General features: G+C 46.9%; 1 protein-coding gene across 3 annotated transcripts in view; it reads left to right on the forward strand.

Annotated features, from left to right (window-relative positions):
- Positions 1–21,395, forward strand: part of NTRK3 (neurotrophic receptor tyrosine kinase 3) — a 219,078-nt gene extending 197,683 nt beyond the window's left edge. For all 3 annotated transcript variants that reach the window (XM_032122343.1, XM_032122344.1, XM_032122345.1), the window contains 2 exons: positions 4,037–4,195; positions 7,030–21,395. In XM_032122343.1, coding sequence (XP_031978234.1) covers positions 4,037–4,195; positions 7,030–7,215 — 345 coding nt within the window. In that variant the 3' untranslated portion in view covers positions 7,216–21,395. The remainder of the gene's footprint in view (positions 1–4,036; positions 4,196–7,029) is intronic.
- Positions 21,396–23,777: the final 2,382 nt, after the last annotated feature.

The following is a 23,777-nucleotide window of genomic DNA, read 5'->3' on the forward strand; positions in this document are numbered from 1 at the left end:
TCAGAGCAGGGGCCAGGTGCCCTGGAGTATCAGAAACACGGGGCTGTGGTTCAGGGCATGCCCTTGGGAGCATCCACTAGAAAGGGATGGAATTGAGTAGGTGATACTGCGATCTTGAAATGGAGAGGAAGAAAACTTTGGCTGCTCAGAGGATGTGCACTGATTGCTCTATTTATTACCAGGACAGCACTGTGAACAGAGAGAGCAGGGCAGTGGGAATAACATGTCAGTGTGGGCATGGGGAGTTGATCTAGGGAGAGAAAGTTAGCTAAAAATGTCAAACAAAGCTAGACAGCCATGGCAATGAGATAAAGAGGCCAGTCTGCAGGTCTGTGAAGCATTAAAATAACAAGGCAAAAGGTCGAGCTTGGCGGCATCATAGGATTTACAGAGAGGAGCAGAAGAGGATTTACTTGTCTTATTTGCTTGCAAGCAAAGCCCTCTTCCAAGCTGTGGAGTGCCTCCAGGGAAGATGCTGTAATGCCACTGCTTCAGGACATTTTACCCTTGGGGAAGGTGAGCCTACCTGATAGCTGGGCTCTCCCATCCCTAGCTCCCAAGGGAAGTGGAGAGGATGGTGTGTGAAGATGACATGGCTGTTTTAGAGAAGTCTCAGAAGCAGCATGCTCCTAACAAACACCAGTCCTGTGTGGTCACTTATTTCTGAAACCTGCTAGACCCAGCTCTGAGCAAGCAGAGGCTGAAATAAACTTTCACCTTCTCCCTAAAGGCATGATAATGATTCTTTCCAAAGCCAAGGATATGCCTTGTAAGCTGGCTTTGCAAAAGAAGAAAACAGCATCTTTTTTTTCAGCCTGATTTAATAGCATCATTTTGCTTTTATGCTTCTGGCAATGGCTGGTCCTGTAAAACAAGTATGTAGCTGTGGGAATCACGTGCCAGTCTACAGGGGCAGAACACAACTCACAGTCACTACACATTATGCAAAGGATTTCTGTCACCCTGGACACACTCTGCTTCCTGTGGCATCAGTAGCACAATCCCTCTGTGCTCAGCTCTAAATCATTTTGCTACATCATCAAATAACAGGGTATGGCTGACTGCAGACCGGGAGGACCTGGCTTGGTGTTCACTTACTGCACAGCTTCGGAGCAGGGCCTTTCCCTGCCTTCCTGCATCTGTTTTCTCATCTGTGAAATGGGAATTTTAATCCTAATCAGTTTGCAAGGGAAGCAGTGAGGGATAGTCAAAGGCAATTCTTTATAGCGTAATAGCCAGCCTTATGTGCAAGGTTAGACATTGGAGTGGGTTTATGGTAGAGTTTAATTGATGCCTGTTCTGCTTATGGCTGGTAAGTGCAAGGCTTAACATTTGCTCTCAAAAATGTGGCACCCTGTTGGAGATGCCCGTGAAAGGAGCACCTTCTCATCTCTGAGCATAGCTGGGCAGTGTTTTGGGATGCACAAATTTCTGGGCATTGCTTGTTTGGTTTTTCTTCCCCAAATTAATTTGATTATTAATTATTACCAGATTAATTTGTAGTAGAAGCTGTGTCTCACATGGCTGGGAGAGATGCTTTGGCTGCTCTTGAACTTCAACCTATGAGCTAAGCCAAGGTTGTGTTGTCACATCCTTGGGACAGCTCCTGACTGCGTATGTCATTTTGCTGGCAGAACTTCACCAGGGTGTGTCTAGAGGAGACCAAAGACTTTGACTTTATTGTCGGTCATTAGAACTGAGATGGCACTCCTGGCTTCTCTGCTCTGCTTTCAGGGCGAGATCCTCAAGTGGTGTAAATCAGGGCCCTCCCATTTGAGCAGTGCTGCTGTAGCACTGTCTGTGTAGGCTGAGGGCCTGGTTCACACCTTCTGAACTGCTCTAAGACCTGTTCAAAAGGGAGTTATCTGTGCTTGGTACATTGTACTACCTGTAATCACAAATGATCCTGCAAGATTCAGGATATTGCAAATGCAGAGAGCTTTTCAACAAGTAATCATTTTGAGATTGCTGGAAAACTGAAGAGTTAGTGCTACTTAAAGGAGAATAAAATAAGCATTAGCACAAAGCAGTTTTTGCAACAATCAAGTTTGATATATGTCCTGTTCTGCTTATAATGTTTCCTCAGAGCCCTTTTCAAGAAGGGGAAGCAACTTGTAAAAGCTGGGAATGCAGGGAAGAGCTAAATTTGCAGCCAGGGTTTCGAAGGAACAAACAAAGAAAAGCATATTTCCATTTCCATTACAGCAGAACATTCTTGGGAGTTCAGAGCAGCAAGCTGAGAACACGCCAGCCAAGCTGCCTCTAAACAGGAGGTGTGGAGCTGCAATGAGCTTTTTATCTTCAAGCATCTGCACTTAAGAAAGAAAGATCTTCCTGAGGCTTTTAAAACTCCTCTTTTTTGAGGGAGGGTCTGTTTCAGAGTAAGGAAAAGGGCTGGTCTGCAGCCCTCTGAGTGCAACATCGCAAACCTGAGCTTAAATTCTGCCAAATCCTACAGAAATCTGAGCCCCTCCATGCAGAAAGCCAGCTGAGCATCCTACCCCTTTCACACCCTATTCCAACACACCTCCCTCTTGCTTCCAAGTGCTGCAGTGTCCCTGTACTGACCCTTCCCCCCACTTTAAAGTTCTGCTTTAATCAGTCAAAGAAACGTGTGGAAAAACTGGCAGCTCAGAGGAGAGCTTTTGTTTGTACAAGAAATGTTTTCATCCGAGCGAGCACAACAATCTCATTACTTGGAATAGCCACACATGTGCTGGAAACCCAGACAGCAGATACCTTCTTTCCTCATCCTTTGTAGGACCAGAGAGATTTCTGCCTGTTTGATTCAGCTGCAGTGCTACAAAGTTATTAGCACTGCTTTTTTGGTGTCCCTAATGAGACAAGCAGTCTTCCAAGCAGCTCCACAGAAGCACTTTTCTCATCACCACTAAAGCCTCGGACACTGTAGCACCAACAGAAACAAGAATGGAGACTTGCAGCCCTGCTGCTTCCAGCACTGGTTGGTCGTAGCAATTAGCTGTTTCCCCACAGATGGAGCTTCTTGTGCAGAAGGACAGCACAGAGAAAAACTTGTCCTGCTCAGAGAAACTAGTTTAGGAATCTCTAGTGAATGTGAAGATAAATCCTTCTGCTTTGGAACTGTTTGCATGTATTCTGCAAGCCTCCTGTGTACCTGCTGGATTCATGGGCCCTACAGAAGGGCTGGCTCTTACCTGAGGAACTGCCCTTCCCTGCCTTGGCATGCCCCAGTTTTATACACCCGTGGGCTCTTCTAGTTCCAAACTCTCCAAAGTTAAATCCATTAAACGATGGGCATATCCCTGCCTGTAAGAGCCTGTTCTTTACCAACAGACCACCTTTTGCAGGGTGGTCCTGCAGTTATTTACATAATGAAAGCACTCTCTGAAAAGGTCAGTAGCACAGTTTTCTGAGCACAAAACCTTTCATGCAACTGGGTGATGCACAGATGCCTGTGCATGGATTTTAGAGAACCTTTCTGAAGAGGGACAGCCCTCATGCTCTCTTTCTGGTGGGTGCCTTGGAGTACTGAGGCCCTGAAATGCTTTGCTGACCACTCTTGCTCTGTGTCCAGGTTCACCAGACTGTAGGGCTGGAGTATGTTCTTGGCATTTTGCATTTGATTTCCTTACAAGCCCATTTTGGGTGGAGAGGACATAATTTATTTTAATACATCTCACTCCCGATGTGTCGTGTTAACCAGGTGGGATTGGTGGGTAAGCCCATGAGAGGTAGCTGGGGCAGGAGCCAGCCCAGCTTTTTGGAACAGCTCCTTGTTGCTGTAGTTCACAGGGATGCCCTGAGTTTGTCCACATCATGTGGGGCTGACATGACATGGGGTGTTCAGGCACCAGAACAGGCTCCCCAGGGAAGTGCTCACAGCTCCAAGCCTGGCAGAGCTCAAGGAGTGTTTGGAAAATGCTCTCAGGCATGTTGTGTGATTATTGGGGTGTCCTGCATTGGGCCAGGAGTTTGACTCAATGGCCTGATTCTGTGACCCTGTTCCTCAGGACTCTCACCACTCAGATTTCCTTGTGCCTTTGTCCTCACCCAGGTTGGGGGACACACCATGCTGCCTATCCGCTGGATGCCCCCAGAGAGCATCATGTACAGGAAATTCACAACAGAGAGTGACGTCTGGAGCTTCGGGGTGATCCTCTGGGAGATCTTCACGTATGGGAAGCAGCCCTGGTTCCAGCTCTCAAACACAGAGGTACAACAGTGCTGAGACACCTCAGCTGGACACTGTACTTTTTGCCATCTCTCCTCCCCAGGTTGTTTGCAAAGCAGTTTATACATGGATGGTCCCCTCCTTGGCCCTCCCTTGGTGAAGCCATAGGATAAGTGTCATTATCTCAGTTTAAGAGATGGGAAAACTGAGACCTGCAGGAATCAAAGAGCTCTGCCAAAGCCACGTACTGGCTAATCCTCAGCCCCTTGCTGCTAAGTTCCTGACGTATCTGTCATATCTCATAAACTCTCGGGGTGCTGCCAGAACTGGGGATACCCAAATTACTGCTGGGATCTAAGTCATGCCTTGAATTTCCCTTGCTTTCTCCTTTTGTAGCTGAAGTTCTTACTGCAGCTGCCAGCTTGTGAGAAATTGTTTTAAGCCTGATGTATTGCTTGTGGCACATTTCCTTGGGGTTTTTGCCATTGGGACATCTATGACATGGTTTTCCCCAGTTCACTGAGGGTGGAACCCATGGAGCTTGTTTGCCCTTTTTATTTCTTTGACTAGCAAAATTTGCAGCCCACCAGGACAGGGCTGCACTGTAAAAATGTTGAGGGAAGGCTGGCTGGGATTAGCAGGGTGTCACTGCTGAGGTTTGAGGCACATCAGCAGAAAATCATTGGAAGATTTTTGCTTGGAATAGCAGGAGGTATTATAGAAGAGGAAAAAGATGCATTGACATAGCAGTGTGTGGGAACCTTGAACATTTTTATCCTACTGTGTATCTAATGGATTTCAGAAATTTCACCTTTTGTAATGAAAAATGTGCATTTTCTGCTTTCTGGATACAGATCCCTTAATTAAGTGAGTTGCAGAGATGGCAAATCCAAGGTGTTGCTTTACAGCTCTAATACTTGCCCATTCGTGTGCTCAATGGGGCCTGACCGTATATCCCAAAGTAGCACACGCAAACATTTTAGAGGCACAAACAATGGAACCGACAGCGACAGAAGTTATTTGTCACGCTATTTAATGAGCTGCTCTTGCATTTCCCTGCGAGGGTAAATACAAACACACACAAATGAGCACATGGAGCTTGAACATGGGCAATGGGCATGCTGGAGTGTGACAGCTCAGCTTTGTCCGTGCCTTCTGCCTCAGTTTCCTTTGCAGGGCAGTAGGGCTGAGAATAACCACCCTTAATCATGGGGGGAGAGCTGTTTAAAATCTGAACAGATGTGGCTGTATTGGTTTGCTACCATCCCTGGGATAAAATCTCATCCTTCCCTTTCCTATTGGTGTATCCACTGCTTTCTGACTGCTGACCACAGTGTCCTGCTGGGAGGGAGCCACATGAGCTCTCACCTGGCTCATTTTTCACAATTTGTGGAGGCATGGGAAGAACCTGTGTGGCTGCAGAGGACTGATACCTCCACCAGCTCCTGGATGGCGTGGCATCACAGCGAGTCCCTGTGGCAGCCCAGAAGCAGTGCCAGAGCCCCATGGAGAGGCAGAACCCATGGAGAGAAGGTCAATGAGCTTGTGCTGGGGTTAGCGTTGGTCAATCTGGGATGCCCACTCCCTGCTGTGCCACCTGCATAGCCTTATACCCCCACAGCATTTTCAGCAGGTTTTTCCAAGGCTCGGAGAAACCCTCTGTGAGCAGAGGAACGAGGCAGGACACCACTCAGCCAGTCCATTAACTTCTCTCAGTGCCTTTCCTTCACCCTGGAGAGAAAGGGCCCAGCACAGGGCTCCTGTGCATGCCCAGTTATGTTAGAAACCATAACTCACCTCCTCCCCCCAGTCAGCAGCCAGCAGCTCAGTGGCAATGCTCTCTGCCTGCTGTGTCTTCCTCCCCTTGCTTTCAGCAGGTCCTAATCTCTCCCCTCTGTATTTATATGCAAACAGCAAAGTGATAAGTATCCCTTGAGCTGCCTGCTGGGACCATTGCTATTCATAAATGATAAACTCCAAACACCTCTTGCTGGGTGGCTTCCCTCAACACACTGCTTGGGACCGGTGTTTATCTGCAGAGCGTGGCAGGCCACTCGCACGCTGTGATGCTGGGACTCATCAACCCCAACCAAGGAGGCCAGGCAGCAATAGCTGCTCTCTGGAAAGTCATATTTCCCTTTCCTTTTCATTCATTCCTCCAGCAAACAATACACAAAGAGACCCTTAGGGGAGTCTTTTCCAATGGCATCCCACCGAAGAGACTTTGCTGTTATCCAGGACCTCACATTTTTCTCATTAGCAGCACAGATCTGACCCAAAAGAGAGTGATAGCATTGTAATTTATTTTTCTCCATCACAGATGTGATTTGACATGAGATTTCATTCTTTTAGTTGCTTTTCTATATCAGAAGGAGGCAAATCTGACCTTGGAGAAATATGTAGGAAAAGATGCTCTGAACTCTTCCTTATAAACCTCTCCTGGGCTTCGCAATGGAAAGGACTCTTGGTTTTCAGACAAGAAAAATATAATTTCAGCTGTGCAAAATATTACTTTACTTCGGGGATTTTAAGAGGCTTTTTTTCCTTCTTCATTTAGCAGGAAAAACTGACATCATAAATTAAAATCTATTTCATTTGCTTGTGACCTCCTCTTTGGAGAGTGCATTGAGGCAGGTAGGTGTCATACAGGGGAGGTTTTGGGATCTGAAAAACCGTAGCTGGAGAGAAACTTTTTATGGTAAAATTATCATTAGCAATGAACAGGTGAGCATTGAGGATCTGCAGATCTGAGATTTGGCTTCTCAGTGCTCCCATTCACTAAATGTTGCCACATCAGCCAAGCAGTAGCAGGGATGGGACATCCTCCATAGACTGCCCAGCTGGTGTTCAGTGTTCCTTTTCTTTCTTTCTTCTAGGTCATTGAGTGCATTACCCAAGGCCGAGTTTTGGAAAGGCCCCGAGTTTGCCCCAAGGAGGTTTATGACATCATGTTGGGCTGCTGGCAGAGGGAACCTCAGCAACGGCTCAACATCAAGGAGATCTACAAGATCCTTCACGCTCTGGGCAAGGCCACACCAATCTACCTGGACATCCTTGGCTAGCAGTGGCCACCTGTTGAAAGTCCCTGCTCCTTCCTCCCGTCCTTCCCTCCCTCTCCCCCTCCCAACCCCTTTGCCCCTCAGCTCCCAAGCAAACATCTTCATATAAACTCAAGTGCCTGCTACACATACAACACTGAAAACAAAAAAAAAGCAAAACGAAAAGCAAACCGTCAAAAATCCCACCAAGAACAACAACCTGTAAGGCAGTTTGGCTTATATATATTTATAGATCTCTCTCTATATATAACTTCCACACCAATACAGAAAGAAGCTGCTGTTACAGAAAATTGTGAGACTATATATATATATATATATATAAAAAAAAGAAACAAAAAAGGGAGAAAAAGTACTTAAAAATATATATATAATTAAAAAGAAAAAAAAAAGAGAAAGAAAGGAGAAGGTATCTTTCCCCCGAGCATTCAAGCAGTGATTTGTAACCCTGCTGTGAGTATGGTTCGGGCTGCTGGGCAGGGCTCTAGACTGGCTATGGCAGCAATGCCATCCTGGGTAGGAGCCCCAGGAAGAAAGCCTTGCCCTGGTTGTATGATATGCACTGAATGTGTGATATCAGTCCTCCCTTCTCGTCCTTGCCTCCCTCCCTCCTTGCCAGCCCGCAGGTGATGGGCACAAAGCCAGGGCAGTGCCCCTGGATGAACTCTCTTTTACCAACCCCTTCCCTCCCTTCCTCTCAGTCCCTCCTCATCCCTCTCTGCCTTCCTGCCTTTTTCCTCCCTCCAACATTTCAGGACAATTTTTCTAATTTGCTGATTCTTAAATGTATAGACTCAAGGCTTTCGAACACACAGTCAAAGGATTGTGGCACCTACGGGTAAAACACACACCGGGCAGCAGCCGCCCTCCCGCAGACTGCAGGCTCCTGCCCCAGCCCTCCCTCTGCCCCTGTGCCGGCTGCTGCCAGTGCTGGGAGAGCAGCGGGACCAAAGTGGCTGCGCGTGGGAGTCGAGGGGGGGTCCTGGGGACCCGGTCCTGAATCATCCCCAACCCATTCCAGTGTGTGAGACAGGAGTGCTGCTCACCCAGGGCACCCAGCGCAGGCGTCACCTTGGGGGGAACAACCCCACTCCTCCCCACCCTTATGGCTGTTAGTGGCCACGGGGTTGTTCTGCCTCCCTCAGGGCCAAATTGGCCCCCGGTATAAACTTTTAGTGAGCAGGGTTGGATCCTTGCTCCCCGCATGGGGGAAAGGCTACAGGGTGCAGACAGCTGGGAACATGCCTGCAACCCTGCTGGGCAAGTCTGTGGGGTCAGCATATCCCAGCGCTCTTCCTCCCCATCCTCTCCCTTTCCCCATTCCTGCCCCATGCCTCAGTCCAATCCTCAGGCACAAGCCAGCGGGGGACAGGGAGGGGGACCAGGCTTGTGAGATGGCTGGGAACCTACCAACACCTGCCTGCAGCTCCCTTGCCATTCTCCTCACGTCCCCATCCCCTGAAAGGATTGATGCATCTGCCTTTGAGCTGTTGTGAAATGCAGAGGCTGAAGAATAGCTCCACAGGCAGCCCCGGGAGGAGGGGGGAAGGAGGGGAAGGTGCCTTCAGGAGCAGACGGCTCAGCGGATGGCCGCAGCAGCCAGCCTTGCATCTCAATGAGGAGAAAGGCCTGGCAGGCAGCAACAGGGGGTGGTGGGGACAGGGAGGGAGAGACAGCATCATCCTCACTATGGCCGATCTCCCCGGAGTGGAAAATAATCCCGACCTGGGGAAACGTTGAGTCAGACACTGAATCCTGCCTGTCCACACTGGGCTGAGAATACAAAACCTTTCTGGGCCTTTTTTTCACATGGATAATGGAGGATGAGGGGGAACCTCAGCTTGGCAGCTGCTCTCAGGAGGCAGGGAACGGGCGGCACAGGCATTGTCAAGGCAATTTTGAGAAGGCAACAACTGCCAGCACAAAAATAGCCTGCTCGGATGTGGCACTCGTGGAAGGCAATGCAGATGGGGGAAGAGGAGACAGAGAAGGGATCTTAGCTCCTTCCCCATGGCCAGAGTAATATTCATGTCCAGGATGCGAGGGGAGATAGGTGACTCTGGTTGTGGCTTGCACTGAAAGGGAAGATCTTGCCTCCTCTCCCCATCCCCCATGTCCCCTGACAATCAATACCTCTCACTCATGGCACTGGCATGACCTGGCTGATGGTTTCAGACAGAGGCAGGGGACACTGACATAAGGAGGATTGTGGTGGCAACAGCAGCCGTGGGTTTATTCTGTGCCTGTGTAATGAGCAGTATGAGCCTGGGGTGGCAGATGATGGGCGGCAGTAGACACATGGGAGTAAGAACATAACTTTCCTCTGCCTGTAAGAGAGATCTGAGCTAGTGGGACAGACTGATGCCAGTGGGACAGACTGCCATTGAACAGGCCCCAGCTGCTCACAGCATCACCACTGATGGTGTGGTCATGGCCAAGGGCGTGGACCAGCACCGGGAGTGCACACACAGGAGCACTGTACCACGCCACCTCTCCACAGCAGGATCTGGCTCTTTTGGGAGAGGATATCCTGCTTACTTAGGTCCACCTTTGAAAGGGAAAAAGGCTGGTTAAAAGGTTGCTAGCCCCAGCCTGGCTCTCTTTTTGTGCAGGCTGCTTTGGCTGAAAGGATTGGAGATTCTGCACAGGGAGAGAACAAGCAATGGCTGTTAATTGCCCAGCATTTCCCGAAGAAAACCCTCTCCTGGGTCTGCCTATCTCCTACCCCAAGTGGCTTCTTGCTCTTGTGGCTCCCAGGCACTGTGCCAGGTTATGCAAGGCCACAACTTTGTCCACTCCTCTCTCTCACTCTCGCGCTCTCATTTCTGTTTTGGCCAATGTTGTGGGCTTTTACACTATCAAGTCACCTGCAGACACTCTGTTCCCAGCTGATGAGATTCCCTTGTCACCATTCTGCACAGCAGATACATCCTCCCTTCCTCACTTCTTTCCTCCTTCCCCTCCTCCCCAGCACCGCCACCCTGTCCCTTTCACCACCTCTTTGTACAGTCACAACAACGAGGTGAGCTCAGGAGCTGAGGGTGACACTGAGCCTCGATGCTGCATGTTTAGGCTTAGGTGGTCTCTGAGGAGAGTTTATGGGTCCCCAGAAGATGGGAAGTGGCTGAGACCAATGCTCAGGCTCTGGCTGCTTTGCTCTTAGCCCCACCACATGTGGTGACTGCCTTGGAGAAAGGTCCTGCTGTCAGAGTTAATTGTGAACTGTTGCTCAGAAGAGCTGGATAAGCTGCGGTTCTGTGGTGTGACATCTGCTCTGGCCCCCTCGGCCTGTCATTGTTGAGTGGAGGTTTGCTGGGGGCAAGGAGAAGATTGCTTTGTGCTCAAAGACATGAGAGAAACTGCTGCATCCCTTTTTGGCATGACTGTTTTGGAGGGGAAGAGGGAAAGCAGCTGTGCTGCATTCCTGGTGAACACCCTGAGACCTCATTTCCAGAAGCACTTTCCTGGAGCAGAAGAGAGCTTCCCATCAGCATGGACTGGTGATCTTCCCTGTAGGAAGAAGGGCTCTGCAATGGGGCTATGTGTGAGGGGAAGAAAAGCAGATTTTGGGGGAAACTCTCACGGAGTATCGACATCTGAGTGTTTGGAGCCAAAGAGAAATGAGCTCATGTTTCTTTATTTGTAGGAGAGATACTTCCCTATGCCCTGCCTCTATTTAGAGCAGAGAGCTATCCCTGCTGCCTGGGAACACCCCCAGGTCTCACCCTGCTCTGAGGCAGGCCAAATTCCCAGGACATACAGACAGACCTTCCCCTCACCCAGCCCCTTCCATCTGCAGTTTTCTCAAGAGACTTGGGAAAGGGAGATGGAAGGAGCACCAGACAGAGCACAGCTGAGAAGGGGCCATAGGGTCTTTCCTGTCCCAGCTGCATGCTGCTCCCTAAAAATTAAAATTATTGGTACCAACTCAATCACCCAAGGGTGTCACCAAATGATGCTTTCTTGGAGGTGAAGGTGCTATTTTGGTGCATTGCCAGGGCTACAAACGGCAGGCAGTGAATGTGGCTCCAGCCTCAGGGTCCCATCAGTGACCTGGTTTGTGTTCTCCTGCCATTATTTTTCCTTCCACCCCAGTCTGTCAGGTTGCAAGACAGAAGCCGAAACGTAGCAAAGGGAAGAGACGCAGAGATCTGCCAGACTGAAAGTCCATTCTGTCTCCTGCAAAACTTGTCCATCTGGTCTATTTAGATATCCCTCAATGCATGGATTCTGGGGGTGAAAAAGTCTGAGCTGCTTCATTTCAGGCCCATGCTTGGGTCTTCAGGGTGTTGAATTGCAGGCAGCTGACTCTGGGAACTGTGCTGCCCAGACAAATATGAAGACTGTGGAATGCCTTTAAAGAGGCTGTTTGCTTGAGAGACATCGTTAGCTTTGAGCTGTTTGCTTGTCCCCAGGAGTGGGTGGAAAAAGGTGAGAAAATATGTGGAGGAATAAAAGAGCCAAGGAAAGGGAAAGGCTGGTTTTTGAAGACAACTGAGTATCTTGGGTTGGGAAATCAAGACAGATTTGGGGGGTGTGGTGTAGAATTTTAAGGAGCACAATGGATACAAGCAAAAACAAAAGAAAATAGCAACATGCTGCAGCTCCAGGAAAAGTTAGCTATGAAGCTGGGCACATACTGGTTTGAAAAAGAGGCAGAAACCAATAAAATCAGGGGACCATTTATGCAGGTGCAAAACAAAATCACTAGGTTTTGTGCTTTTCTATGATTTTTTTTTTCCTATAAGAAAATACAACTAAAAGAAGGTCTGAAAAGTTATGCTTTTTCAGGGGCACAGAGAGAAGTATAATACTATATGAGCTGTTTCCTTTCTTGGGAAAGGCTCTTATTTCCCAGAACTCGGATGTATAGGTTTCCTTGAGCTCAGAATATGGGCTGAAGAATGCAGACATGGTCACCACAAGCACCCAAACCCAGAGGTAGTTCTGAACACCCGATCAGCATTCAGTCTGTGTGAAGACACTATTTCGTTCAGCATCTTAAGAAGTTTTTTTTTGAATCTTTCTAATTTCCTCCCTCCCCGGGGAGTATCTACATCCTTTCCTGATCTGGCCAGGAATCAGCTGAAGCACTACAGCCATGGCTTCTACCCAATGTTTTCATAACAGCTCTAGGTGTGTTCTCTGGCTGTAAGGCAATGATGAGAATAAGCAAGGGGAATAAAGGAGATTCTGGCTGTGATTCCACGCTGTGGTGGCTCCTCTGATAGCTGGAAGGATCTGGGCATTTACAGGGCTCCTCTGCTATGAGACTCACAGGCGCAGGCATGTCTTGGTGCAACCCAGAAGTTTTGTTCTCCATTCACGTTCAGTGGCTTTCTGAGGGATGGTGGGCTCATGGAGCCTTGGCATAATGGTGCTGTCTCCAAATGAGTGCCAAAAATAGAGGAAGAGAAAATTCCCCTCTCAGAACTGCTTTTCAGGAGTGGATAGACTTACTTAACCCTCAGGTACCTTCTCCACTCCTGCACCAAGGCGTCTCTTACATCAGTACCCATTTAATGTTTAAACAGCTGCTAAATCCTAAAAATTCTTTTCCCTTTGCTGCTGTCCTTGAAAGTAGAGATACTGAGTTTCAAGCCTGGAGAAAGTAGATGTTTTCAAAACATCTGTTCTGGCTGGCAGTGTCATAAATGACACAGGCAGAGATGTCAGTTGCTGCTCTGGGAGGAATGGAGGAGCATTCCATCTCTCCTGTGCCTCTTATTCCTTTCCAATGCAACACTGAGCCATGAAACCACTCCCTGAGAGAAATGATTGGAGTCCTATTGCTTGCAATTTTGAAAAACTGAGCTGAGGAAAGAGATAAGAGACCAAAGAGAAGGAAAGACAAAATATTCCAGCTTTCCCTAAGGGTTAAGTTGGTAGGTTGGTTTCATGTTGGTGGCTTGAGTTTCTCACGGACACAAACTGACAGCTCTTTTCTGACTAAAAGAATGACCACTGGTTCCTCCTCCCTTCTGCACGTCCCACAATTTTTGCATCTCTGCAAGGTGAAAAGAAGCATGACAAATCTAACCATCACTTCCCCACACTGTCAGGAATCCTCCATAGGAACTGCTCTCCCTCCCAGCACAACTGACTGATCCCACTGCTGAAAACTGGAACAGTTTTGTTCTGAGGGGGAGTTGAATTGCTGAACTACTGGCTGCTTAGGACAAGGTCCCAGCAGGGAAGGGCTGAAATACCTCTAAAGAAATCATACCTCTGGGAGGTCCAAGTCTCTTCTTGCGTGCTTTCTCTCCCTCTCTGCTGGCTTCCAGCCTCTCCAGTCTTTGCTGCTTGATACTCAGATAACTGAGTTTCTGCATTCACTCCCTTTGCAGAGTGTGGAGCACAGGTGAAGCTGTTTGATTTCAGTGTGGTAGGTGAGATCAGATTTCTCCCTCCATGCCCTCTTCTTTTTCTGCCTGTGCAGCTCCCGTCCTTGCAGTTCTCAGGACTTGACTAGCAGAGTTTTTAAATGAAGTGAAAGTCTTAATGTGAGGTGAATCCCAAGACCACAAACAGTTTGGACTTCAAACAGTGAGAAAATTGGCGCCGGATGATTCCGCACACAAAGCAGAAAACTTTCATTTCCTGCAGGCAGGATGGAATTGACTGTTATATTAAGACTTCAGAAGGAGCACTGCCCTGGAGTAATTTCAGTGCTGTCAGGCAGTGTTGACATCTAGATTAACCTCTGTGCAGTGAATTTTACAGCAAAGCTCATTGTAATGCATGTGGGGTATCTCCTGTAAATCCCAGCTGAAGCCCACAGTGTCCCACCCTTCTGCACAGGAGAAAGGGTCGGGGAGCAGCTGCTATCATTTTTGACCCCAGCAAAGCGTGACTCCAACCTCATCCAGGCCAGTTCTGCTGAAACTGATTTTCTGCCGTGCTAAAGTGACAATAGCTCCAGCCTATATTTTTTCCTTTTAATTCCCCAAAGAGATTTACATCACAAGGCTGAAATTTTTGCCAGTGAAAAACAGCTCCCTTCATGTATCCAGCCAGCAGTGCAGTCCTAATTAAAAGGCACTAGTTAACTAATGGCAATTAGCTGCTTGCACTGATTAACTCCAAGACATACAATCCCCACACACAAAGCTCTGATCAGATGTGATCTAAATGGCAGACAAGCTCCCAGCTGATGTGAGATGGTGGCATCCAGTCCTACTCACCAGCACACAGGCACACAATGAGCACTGCCTACCAAACTAAAACTGCATGAATTAAAGAAATTCACACAGTTAACTCAGTGCAAGTCAGAGGACATTGCAAAAGAAGTCTCTTGTCTCCTGAACTGAATGCTCCTGCTGATAAGTTGAAAGCACAGGCCTGAACCCAAGCCCTTCTGTCTTTTGCTGTAAGAGGAGATTAAGCAGTGGGATTTCCCAGACAGGACCACAACGGCTTCTTCACTTTTGTGCTGGCAGAGACAATCCTGTCTGTGGTTCTTAAGATGCATCTCTCAGATGCACTTTGTGAAAAAAACCACTAGCATGGAAAAAAATATGGAAAAGGAAGGGAAGGTTTCTTTGTGTGTTTTTGCCACACCTCCTTATTCATGCACTTATTTTCCTACTCAGACATTGCTATGCAGTCTGCAGGATGTTCTAGGCAAGAGAAAAGCTATCAGGTGCTGCAGAGATCAACCACTAGCCCTAAGGGCAAAATCTCAAGAGTACTTCTAGAAATCTCTTTCAGAGCCCATCCATCCTCTCATCCACAGCTCTTCATAGTAGGCTTACCATTATATTTGCCAAAGGTTTTGGACAGCCTGTGAAGAGGTGACATATCTTCAGTTTCCCCTCATCTTCAGAAGGAATTGTGACATTTCTGTAATTCAACCCATCAGGAAGATTCCTTCAAACTAACATTTATTACCCCCAATCAGAATACAGCTGAAAAGGCTACCCAAGGTTGTAGAAAAGGTCAAGCTCTTGCTTTGGACTGGAATTTGCTTTGGAAGGAATTTGATGGACCAATTTAACCACCACAGCACATCAAAACCTGGTGGCTTCATTTAAAAAGTAATCAGTATTGTATTTCGCTTTAGACATCCGTGCATTAGTGTTCTGCAAATATGATTTCCTCTTTGTTTGCATTATTGATGCCATAAAATGTCAGACACATTAAAGAAAAAAAAAAAAAAGAGGCCAACCTTTGGGGTTTGGAATGATTCTGGCTGAATTGCAGTTGGGTTACTTTTCTTTTTATTTCCCATGGCAGCGATGCGCTGTTACTCATTCTGCTATTGTTTTACAAAGAGCTCTCTCTAAGTGTGTTTATTCAGCCAACCGTACTTCAGGAAACACATAACCTTGATATTTTTTGCTGTATGTGGCAGCGTGTGTGAATGTGTGTTGGGGAGAAGAGGTGGAGAGGAGAGGTGGAGCTTTTTACAAGAGCCCTCCCATGTCTGGTAGTGTGTTGGCTTTGTGCAGTGCTGCATGACTCCCTCCTGCTCAGGTGCCTGGTTTGATTTACCCTCAAGAACTGACTTTTGTAATCAGGATTTGAGGTCTTCTGGTTTAGCCCTGCCCAGAATCTGTCATCTGCTCTCACCATTCAGCAGCCATCTGCTCACAGAGGTTCCTAGATGTCTATGCCACAGAGATTACACAGTAATTGAGTCTCAGGCATGCGGCAGAGGAGTTTTAGCTCATTCTGATCCTGGACCAACAGCAAGTTTGCTGATTTAGCTTGGTTCCCACCCAAGGTTCAATGGCTACAGTTCCCAAGACAAATACTCTTAGCTGCTCAGTGCTTTTTCTCACAGACTATTACGAGTACAGCCTTGGCAGCTGTAGCTCTCTGCCTCACTTCTCTGTAATGAATGGAGATCCATTTTTCAGTGATCCTGGGAATTTTTTTGAAGGATATTCTCCCTCTTAAAATCTAAGAAATTCTCAAGTATTGTCTTCTTGAAAGTGAAAGTGAAGAAATAAGGTGGAAATATCTCCCTTAAGCAGGGATTTTCATCAGTGGTAAAATTTCAGCTTTTCCTCCCAGTGACAGCAAGACTTGGGTGCAGGGGCAGTAGAGTACAGTAGAGCAGCTTAAGGAAGGGACTCAGCTAGGACCTAGACTGCAAAGTCATCTGTTCACCTACTAAGCCATTGCCAGCTTCATACAGGAAGAAATCCCCAGCTTTTCTTAAGCAGATTCCTGCCCAGCTTTCTTGTTCCTACTCCAGTTCTGAGGAATGACCTTCAGATGACCTTCAGATCTCCTTATCTCACACAGATCCTTCTCAGGGCTATCCAAACAGCCCAAGGAAGTGATGACAGGGGCTGAATGGGTGTGTAATTCAGTGCCTTTCTCTCCCTTTTTCATCAGGGGCAGAGATAGTGAAAGTGACAGAACAGAAAAATTATTTTCCCCAACAGCAGCAATCCAGTTTCTTTTTAAACTCCAATATTTAAGATGCCATACAGCAGTACCTATAAATATGCCTTGAAATGTTGAATGAGCACAAGAGTATATTTGATTTTGTTTTTATGCCTATAATTTCTCTCACCAAGAATTCAGCTGTTACTCAGCTCCCAGCAGGTTGTTCTGATTGCTGGAGAGATGGTTGGGATTGATTCTGGCTGTGACCTGTTCCAGTCCACCCTCATTCTTATGTAGCTAGATTGAAACAATAGAAACCAGCAAGAGACTGAATTGTTGTTCCTGTGAAACTGAACCTCCTTGTGCAACTCCGGAATAAATGCTGAAGGCATTGAAGACCCACAACTTTGAAGTCAGTAAGGGCTGTCTGTAGATACAGGGAGGCACTGAACAGATGTTAGGAACAGAATGGCAGGAGAGAGAAAGAGAAATGCTACAAGAGAATAAAAACAAACTAACAATCCTTACATCAGAGAAGACAGTGGTTGGTTTATAATACAAGAAAATCCACTGGTGTCCATGAGAAAAGACTCAGAATATTCACCCTGGCAACCAAGAACATCGGCCACCAGGACAAGAGCAGCTCTATATCCTACAAACCTCCTCTCACTTTTAATTTCCTTTTTCTCCTTCTCCTGCTGATACAGAACAAATCCTGGCTTATGGCCTTCCTGGAAACTGAAATTAAGAGGCAGATTTGGGAGAGGATGAGAGAGACCAGATCCTGCTGGATGATACAACAACTTTATAGCCCAGCACATTTCAGCAGCAAGTGCCCGGTGTGCCCTTCCTCTTAATTTTTTCTTTCTTTCTTTTTTTTTTAATACAACCCCTAATTGGTGCAAGTAGTGTTCACAAGGAACCTAAAACAGTTCAGTGCCCCATTCTCTCGGTGAGATGGGGATTTCAGCAGACGGACTGACGTCGTGAGCCGCGTCCCTGCGGATCAGCACCGCGGACAGCGGCCCCGCCCGCGTCGGTCCCGGCCCGGCGCTCCGGCCGCCGCTGGAGGAGGAACCCTGCCCTTGAGGAAGGAACCCCGCTTTGGAGGGAATCATGCCCACACTACCCAGGGAGCTGCCGTCTCAGCCTTCTTTCGTTCCTCCCATGTTTTTTCTAGTGTGAAATCATTATCTGGTGTCTTGTTTTCAAGTGATGGAGGAGGGATGGTTTAAAACACAAACCAATCATTCCGATGCAAGAGAGAACCATTTTTTCCTTCAGAATTAAACTATCTGCCCCGCTTCTTCCTGCAGTGGTGTTCAACCTATGAAGGCTCCATCTCTAATTTAGGTTGTGAAAGGTTCTTATCTTCTTGTCCATTGGGACAGTTTGACAAATGGAGAGATATTACACTGGTAGCCCTTTAGAAACAGAATCCTTATTTTATTGGAAGCATCATGTGATTCAGATTTCAGCCATTACATTTACTGTTGGTAAAGGGTAAACAGACAAATCTCTTGGAAAATTGCAGGTAAGGGACATATAAATGACACTGTGGCCACTGAAAGTTATTTTCACATTAATCCACAAAAAAAAAAAAAAAAGAAAAAAAAAGAAGCTACATTACTGTGTAGTGGAGGGTTGTCAGAATCACAGAGTCATAGAATGGTTTTGGTTGGAAGAGACCTTAAAAATCACCTAGTTTCAACTCCCCTACCATGGGCAGGGACATTTTCCATCTGACCAGGTTGCTCAAAGCCCTGTTCACTCCAGCCTTGAAGAGTCAGACAAAGATGAAGAGCCATGCAGGCACCAGGCAAGGCCCCAAATGCAGAAGCAGTCTCATCTCACAGAGAAAAAAAGGCAAGTGTCTCAGTGCTCATCTTTCTCAGCCAGTGTATTTGGGATTTCATCCCACAGGTATTCCTGGATCATACTAAGGAAAAGAAACCCTCGAATTAGGGTTGAACATCTCCTGGACCTATTCATCGAGGAGAGAAGCAGTTGGGCAGGAGCATGCAGGCTCTGAAAAATTTAATGTGAAGAAGAAAAGCTGGAAAAGTAGGCCAGAAAGTTGGGTTACTCCCCCCACTCAACATATGCTGCTTTCTAGAAGCAGTTTCCTCCGTATCCCACCTCCCACACAGTCCCCAGCTGTGACTGGAAGTTACTACAATGGGACGTGTGGATGGACACTCAGAGACAGAGAGGACTGGGAGACAAGAGAGAGTCTGAGACACAAGACTTCAAAACTCGTAAGTAGCAATACTGAAAGTGAGGAATTAAGGCCAGACTTCTGATGCTTAGGGCTGACTGGAAGGCAGAAAGGATGAGCTTGCAGGGGATGGCAAAGATGATTTAAGAAGGGGCTTAGAGAACAAAGGACGCTAAGAGGAGGGGTCAAAGGAGCCTACTGGGACACAGGGAGAGGAAGGAAATGGTCAAGGACTGGATTCCCGGTGAAGGGTCAGTGATCATGAGGGTGGTGAAAGTCAGATAGGAGCTGCAGTGAAGCAGAAGACAGCCCTGGTTGGGGAAACACTGTAGATGCGAGGAAAGAGCCCCTACAGAATGATGAGTGCCCATCTGAATGAGTCCTGAAGGTTTCTCCAAACCTTCAGCTCTGCTGGGCTTCTTCCAGGCCCACGTTCTCTGCTTCAAACCTGACAAACACCATAACTTTCCCTGCATTTATTTTGCTGTCTGACAGCTCTGGTTTCAGTACTAACAGTCTAAATTGTTTTAGTTCCCCTCAATCCTCCTGTTCAACCCCCACAACCAGCTAATTCCTTGTGTGAAGGAGAATTGTCTTTTTTTTTAGGTTTTCTATTCTTTTTTTTCCCAGAAATGCCCATTAATTTTTCAGCTAAACTGGAAGGCAATTTTTTGCATGAGAGCTTTACATAGATAGGCTTAAAGCAGAACAAAAAATAAATAAATAACTATACTAAATTACCTCCCCCTCCCCCACCTTGTCTTAACGAAGTGCTGTTTTACATAAGTTATTTCAAGAGAAATGAAGTATTTTTGGGCAGGCAAGTGATCAACATTTATTTAGCTTTCCATGAGTGTTGCAACTCCCTCTGAATCTTCTGGATCAGGCAAGGAGGCAAGGTTTCCCCAGGTAAAGACTGAGGATACACAACTTTCTTGGGTGAAGGCTGTCTTGGGGTCTTCAGGCTGTGTTTGGGAATGTTTTTAGAGGCTGCACTGTGCACTTGCCTCTGGTAATTTCTCCAAGATTTGTGTGTTGAAGCAGTGCTGTTTATCAGTGGTTTGAGTGGCAGTGTGATGGCTTAGGCAGAAAAATTACCCTGATTTCCTGTGCTGGCCTCAAAAATCCCCCATGCACCTCCCAGAAATCTGCAAGGGTAGACTTAATTTCCAGGAAACTCTTCCTTCTCCCAGCTGAACTGCCCTTCAACAGCACAGGCAGGCTTGGCCCCCAGAAGGTGCTGCTCCACAGCTCTCTGTGGCAGGCAAGTTGGTGCTGAGAGGAGGATGGAGCTACAGCTCAGAGGAAAGACATTTTGGTGGCATTTGTGTTGTTACTATTATTTAAAACAGCTTATTTTAATCTCTGCTAATGTCACAGTCTGCACGAGCAGAAATCAAATCCTCTGGTGATGTATGCTGAATTGATTTCTTTTGTTCGGCAGACTTTTTTCTATACTATGCACTGATCCACGTTTGCTTAGTCTGGGGCTTCTTTTGCATCTTTTGAATCCAATTTGCAATTTTGCAACTGAATTGATGGTTCTCAACCTTCTCCAAACCACAGTCTCCCCTTCTTCAAACCAAAATTCACCATTTTCCCCTGCTGGGAACAAGCCAGGTTACCCTTTAAGTGAGAATCTGGTGAGAGCAAGGAGGTTGTGATCGCCTGCCCACCCCACTTCCACTGGCTCCAACTCAGAGGATGAGGAACTCTGATCTGAGTTTTGGCCAAGGTGGGGTCCCTGCTTGTCCCCTACCCACCACACTGTGTGCATCGAGCGCGCTGCTACCCTGGAAGGGGATGACTGATACAGCGTTAGTCACACTTACATGTAGAGTTTTTAAATTAAGAATTTGCAGTGAGGTCCAGGGACCTGTTAAAGTGCTGAGGTATTTACCCTCCCCAGCCTTCCCTTCCTTCCTGCCCTGCTTTGGCCCTTCCCCTCTCCCCAGCCTTGAAATGAAACAGAAAATTATTTTTTTAAAACTGTGTCAATAATTTATGTTTAGTATAAAGGATGATTTAATGGCATCACCAAAGGTCATTTTTTTCATCTCCGTGTTACTGCCCCAGCCCCAGAGGCTGTGCATCCCCTCTTTCCCATAACTCCACTGCCCTCCCTGTCATTCACCTCACACATCCCCTGTCACCACCCCACCCCAGCGTTCCACGCACCGGGCACCTGCTTCAGGTTCAGCCAATGACCGATGGAGAACAGAGATTTCAAAACGAAACCTCCACTCCAGACCACCACAAACTGGAACCATTTCCACCTTGAAAACAGTCAGTTGCTGCAAACGACAGGCAGACTCATTTCCTGAATTACGTAAGGTTTTTTTTAAAGCCTTTTATACCTATTTACGCGTGCGCGTGCGTGCACCTTCTGTGCACAGTGGTACCTGTGTGCACAGATGCACACGAATCTCTCTCTCAAGTATAAATATATTGTATGTTAGAGCTGTAAATACTCCTTGGTCATGTGTCTATGTCTTCTTCAAAGTATCATATCCTCAGTGTTATGTTAACAACTCCATTTATTGATTGATGAAGCTGTGTGTAGACCTGTACCCTCCTGACATAGTTTATGTAGCTCTCTCTTCTCAAATAAAGTACAAAACTACCACCAGCAGGTCCTCCTCTCCTCTTTGTTCCATGCTGAACATTCAGCTTTAATTCATAGAAGTCTGATGCAGTTTTCAGCCATCCCAACAGTACAGAAACCTTCACATGATGCTTTAGGAATGTTATGTTGCTGGTCAGGCCAGCAAGTGAAAGAGTTGTTGACAAAAGGTAATAATCTGTAGGTAAAATGTTGTTCCAACTGCAGTAAATAAAGATCTCCATACTGATCCGAGTCATCCTTCCCACCTATCTCCAGGTACAGCCTACACCAATCACAGCTCCCTTCATCCCAGTAGACACAACAGGAGTCCATCCTCCTTGTCCCCTGTCAGTGGGTCTCTGCACAGTTACATCAACCAGCCCTCCCACAGCGCAGGAATCCCCCCCTTACCTTAAAAGGATCCAGTCTCTTGTCATGTTGTTGGCTCGTTTCTGCTTGGATTGCTCAGCCCCCAAACTCGACTCCAGTCTTGGGGTTGGGAACAAGACTAAGGATTATAGCAAAATCCACTGCTGTCACTTGCTTCCCCTTGATTCCAGGCTTCATGCTGAAATCACAGGAACCAGAGGATATTTACCACTGCAAGCTGAATAAACCCCCTCTTTGCACAGATACTGTAAAAAACTATAAAGATGATTTGTGAAGTAACACTTAATTTACTGCGACTGACACCAGACTCCAGCTGCCAGAAATTTGACTGACAATTTCTATTTATTTATATCCTGCTATACAATATCTGCCTTAATGTTGTAAATTTTTCTGATTGGAATTTCACAGTGTCTGCCTGGATATTTATTGATCATAAAATAATCTGCACAACCTGTTAAAGTCAAGGCAGGGAGAATGGATGCCAGAGAAATCACTCATCAGGATCTGGGTACCAGTGCCCAGGTAACAGAAGATGCTCAGATGCTATTTTTACAGCATTATGTATCACTGAGAGCCAGTCATTTGAACTGCTTTTCTGCTGTTTCCTGAAAGCCTCTTCTGAAATGCTTCCAAGAGCCTGGTACTGAGTTCCTGCCGGCAACTCCATATGGACCCTGCAACATGCCTCATTTGCAGCTCCTCACCGTTGAGAAATCCCACCTTTACAGTGAAACCTGGTGTTTTCACAACTGTTCCTTCAGACAGCCCACGAGGGAAATGTTTGGCTCTTCCTGCAGCAGCAAGACCACTTTTTTTTTTCAACTATTATTTTTGGCAGGCAAAGACAGCAGCATTCAATTTCTGCCCACGAGGGAAAAATTGTAAAACTTGGTCCCAACTGGGAGTTCCCATATTGCCTGGTGAGGAGTCTCTTACTTCATTCACAGCTTCAACCATGCAGCTTTTCAGTATCTCCAACAGATTTTGCCTTCTGAGTTTGGGCTTTTTTTAAGTTATTCTTTTGTTTCATTTTGTTTGGGTTTTTTTCCCTAAGGGACTTTTTTCTCCCCTGTGGAAGTTAGAGGCGTGTGCTCTCCTCATGTGGGCGAGCACAAAAACGTACTTTGGTCATAGCCAAATGCACCCTTCCTCCCAAAAGTCAACATGTCCCACCCCCAATCCAGCATACACCCACTTTCTCACCAGCAGCCTCCCAGTGTGACACCCCACCCTACCCTGTGCACACACACGCACCCCCCACTCCAACCCACCATTCTTCTGCCTTCTCCTGCTCTTGTCCAACAGGAATTTGCACTCTTTCCTGCAAATGCTGCACTGGCTATTCATTCCTGCTGCTTTCTGTGGTCCCAAACCAGGCCTCACCTCACCCCTCATCAAACACAGCTCCCTTGTCTTTCTCAGCATTAGAATAATAAACCAGCAGCTGATGGTTTGCCACATGAGTTTTGGACACGCACTCTGATGGATAAGGTTCCCTTTTATTATTGATTTAAGGCATCTATGTGATAAAGACATTTTGAAATTAATTAAAAATGCAATAAAGAAAAAGAAAAACACAGTTTGACCAACTTCCCTTGGAGTCACCCTGTTCTGCCCCTTCCCAATACCTGTTGCTCTTTGCCTATCCAAAATGAGGTGGTTTCAGGAGTATACAGCAGCTTGTGGAGCATCTAATGGGCTGGGAATAAAACCCCACCAAAATAAACAGCATCTGAGGAGGCTGTCAGGCCACAGGCACTTGCCCCAGACTGGACTGCATCCCGTGTGGGAAGTGGACAATGGAAGGATTGGATCCGCTCGGGGCTCCCTGTGACCTTTTCAAGCTCCATAAAACCCTTCACAGATTACCCTTTAGAAAGCAGGGAAGGCAAGCAGATCCCTGCATGCCCTCTGGGCAGAGGGAAGGGAGAGGTCCTGGCCTTCCCCCAGGTTGCAGTAAGAGCCAGATGAAAGGTTAACAACAAGATGTAATCACGAGGTAAAAGCACAGGGCAG

The sequence above is a fragment of the Corvus moneduloides genome, chromosome 13 (genome assembly GCF_009650955.1).
Source record: "Corvus moneduloides isolate bCorMon1 chromosome 13, bCorMon1.pri, whole genome shotgun sequence".
NCBI lineage: Eukaryota > Metazoa > Chordata > Aves > Passeriformes > Corvidae > Corvus > Corvus moneduloides.